The 3,403-nt window shown below is 47.3% G+C and overlaps 1 protein-coding gene across 2 annotated transcripts in view; it reads left to right on the top strand.

The window, feature by feature from the left end:
• The window catches only part of Glrx (glutaredoxin), an 11,018-nt gene that overhangs the window by 6,353 nt on the left and 1,262 nt on the right, over positions 1–3,403 (top strand). The window contains exon 2 of one of the 2 annotated variants that reach the window (XM_005356559.2): positions 1,068–1,195. In XM_005356559.2, coding sequence (XP_005356616.1) covers positions 1,068–1,181 — 114 coding nt within the window. In that variant the 3' untranslated portion in view covers positions 1,182–1,195. Of the gene's footprint in view, positions 1–1,067; positions 1,205–3,403 lie in introns of both variants that reach the window. The other variant, XM_005356558.3, reaches the window with a different exon arrangement.

Below are 3,403 nucleotides of genomic sequence, written 5' to 3'. Positions count from 1 at the left end.
TGTCAGGTATGACCCTTGTGTGCCCTCCCCCTGTCAGGTATGACCCTTGTGTGTCCTCTCCCCCTGTCAGGTATGACCCTTGTGTGCCCTCCCCCGGTCAGGTATGACCCTTGTGTGTCTTCTCCCCTGGTCAGGTATGATCCTTGTGTGCCCCCCTCCCATCGGGTATGATCCTTTTGTTCAAGGGCCTGTTTCTTCCTGATCTCCTAAGCAGAGTTTTTTCTTCCTTGTCAATCAGCCTTCATGTGAGGCTTGGGGATTACGGTGGGGACAGGTTTTCTCTCCTAGAGAGTCCCTTCACCTCTCTGATGGGTGTCTGAACAGGGTCCTGTGAAGTGGGAATGACTTGAGTGGCATCGATTCCACAAGTACATTGACCACATCAGCTAGCCAGCAAGCCACAACAAATCAGTACCTTAGGACCCGGAGCTACAGTATTCAGATAGTTTGCCAATGTTAAAGGACTAAAGGAGACTCAAAAACAGCACAATATTGTCTTCTAGTTGAGGGCAGCTCACTTGTGTTTTAATAACAGGGGGATGCATTACTTAATAATCATGGATCGACCTTCCAGCTGCACTGAGGAAGAAGAATGCCCCTGATTGCTGGGGTTTAGTAGATGGTCTCAGGTCTTGGGTCTTTCAACTTCAGGGAAGCCCTTGTGTGCCCCTCCCCCATCAGGTATGACCTTTTTGTGCCCATCCCCCCCATCAGGTATGACCCTTGAGCAAAACCTGGTGTTCTTACTGCATCAATAAGAATTTACACTTGATCTATGTCTGGAAAGTGAAAAAAAAAAAAAAACTGTCAATGCCCAGCTCACCCAACCTGAAACACTTTTCTTAGCTTTTTCCCACGTGCAGCTGAGGATCCAACTCGTGGCCATGCTTCTTACAATGTAGCCCTAGTAACGTTTTTTTAATGATGACTTCTCCTCTTAAGAGTCTTTTAATACGCTTCCGAAGGTTGTAAAGCCACCTGTGAAGCTTAGCATGGTGGACAATGGGGCTGGGGTGATCACACTAGTCACAGGATCCTTAACTGTCCCAACGTGCTCACTTCTGCAGGTCCCTCGGGTCTTCATTGGCAAAGACTGTATAGGTGGATGCAATGATCTCATCGCCATGCAGCAGAATGGGGAGCTGATGACCCGGCTGAAGCAGATCGGAGCTCTGCAGTAACGGAAGGGAAGCAGGTGAAGCAGGTGAGCCTGGGCCAGGGCACTGGGAGACAGGGGCATTGTGCTGCCATTTTCTGTTATGCTGTAGGAAGACATTCTGGGGGTGATCTGAGGAACTGAGACAACATTTACTGATGAATCTTACATCTTACAGAAGGATGAATTGTACCAGAGAGAAATGCTTTCAGTGAACCTTTATTTAACAAATGTATTGTGCTAGACATAGTACTAAACATAAACACACAAAAAGACACCCTGGAACTTCCAGTCCCTAGAGATTGATCACAAACAACTGAATTATTCACTCCTGCAGCACACAGAATAATGAGATGGAAGTGAGGCGGGGAGGGGGGGTTGCTTGCACCTAAGGACAGCAGAAGCAGGTCTTTCTCAACAGGGACTGCCTGACGAGGACTCAGCTAACTGAAGATGAATGATTCCCGAGGGATAGTAGAAAGTAAGATTTAAACGGGACAGTGGGGAGGAAGTAGGAGGTGTAGACAGGGTTGCAGCGCAGAGGCCATGAGGGGATGTGCTTAAGTATAAGATAAAATGAGGTGTTTTTTTTTTTCATGTTTATATGTGATCTAGATCTAGCTGACTCCCCAAATGCCAAATCAGACACCTGAAGGAGATCTTTGGCCCAGTGGAAAACTACAGAAAATTGGGGTCTCCTTTTAGGGTTGTTGTCCATACTGAACAATTTCAGAAGAAAAACTTGAGGGCTGGGAAAGTTGTAAATCTTGGCAGTTGCCAGAAGGGGAAGTGCAGATGGGAAGAAAGAGCCACACCCTTTGAGCTAAGCCAGCATGGGGTCAGGAAGGAGAGTGAGCAAGGGAGGCTCAAGGTGAGGGAGAGCGTGATTAGAACTGAGACGGAATAATGGAAAAACCAAGCCCTTCTGGGTGATTCAGAAAAACAGGTAGACTGTGGGGTTGCGTGTCTGTAAGAGACTGATAACTAAGAAAGGAAAACAACATTTCCTTAAAGGAATAACTATTCTTCCTATTTCCTTAGCTTGAGGTGGGCCTGCCTTCTTGAAGGGTGGGCCGGCCCAATTCTCTTAAGGGAGAAGCCAATGGTGTGTCTCCACTAAGAGGTAGACTCCACTCTTTTGGTTAGTAGGCAACAGCTTTTCCTTAATGGACCTTCATGCTACAGTGTGTAATACCAGGATGCCTTGGGTCTAATGAGTAAGTTCTGTGTCCTCCAGCATTTAGAGTTAGCAAGCTTCCAGGGACACATACACAGAGAGACTCAAGTGTTCCTTTTAAGGAAGAAGAAAGTAATGATTTGTTATTGTTGTGGGTTGTTAGTGTTGTTTTTTGTTTTGTTTTTTGAGAAAGGATTTTTCTGTGTAGCCCTGGCTGTCCTAGAACTCACTCTGTAGACCAGGCTGGCCTCGAACGCACAGAGATCTGCCTGCCTCTGCCTCTGCCTTTTGAGTGCTGGGATTAAAGGTGTGTTCCACCACTGCCCAGTGAAAGTAAAGTAATGATTCTTTAACATAAAAGGTCTTTGAGAGGCTACATGGCTCACAGATCAGCAATTTATCCTTTCAACAAGTCCTATATGTTGATTGCAGTGGTCACTCAGGATAGGAATGGAAGGAAGGAGGTCTCTTTCTCTTTAGGCCTCAAATAGTCTATGTCAATATACGTCTTTGGATCCCTGTTTGCAGCATCACAACTGGTGAGCACTGTCTGTTCAGGGTAACTTTCTGCACTCACAGAGTTCTAAATCACTGAAACCTACTTAGTGACACCCATTGACTTCCATTCTAGAACACGTTTAGCAGGTCAGGCTGAGGGTTAGAACAAAACAAAGAAAATGCCATTCCCCTAGCCCCCTGTGCTAGCGTGGGTGACAGTCTTCATGGCTATAGTCCTGTGCTAGCATGGGTGACAGTGTTCACAGCTGTAGCCCTGTGCTTAGCGTGGGTGATAGTGTTCACGGCTGTAGTCCTGTGTTAGCATGGGTGACAGTCTTCACAGCTGTAGCCCTGTGCTAGCATGGGTGACAGTGTTCACGGCTGTAGCCCTGTCCTTAGTGTGGGTAACAGTGTTCATGGCTGTAGCCCTGTGCTAGTGTGAGTGACAGTGTTCACGGCTGTAGCCCTGTACTAGTGTGGGTGATAGTGTTCACGGCTGTAGCCCTGTGCTAGCGTGGGTGACAGTGTTCACGGCTGCAGCCCTGTGCTAGCGTGGGTGACAGTGTTCACGG

This window comes from Microtus ochrogaster, chromosome 19 (genome assembly GCF_000317375.1).
Source record: "Microtus ochrogaster isolate Prairie Vole_2 chromosome 19, MicOch1.0, whole genome shotgun sequence".
Taxonomy (NCBI): domain Eukaryota; kingdom Metazoa; phylum Chordata; class Mammalia; order Rodentia; family Cricetidae; genus Microtus; species Microtus ochrogaster.
The sequence above is the reverse complement of the archived record's forward strand: the minus strand, read 5'-3'. Positions and strand labels throughout refer to the sequence as shown.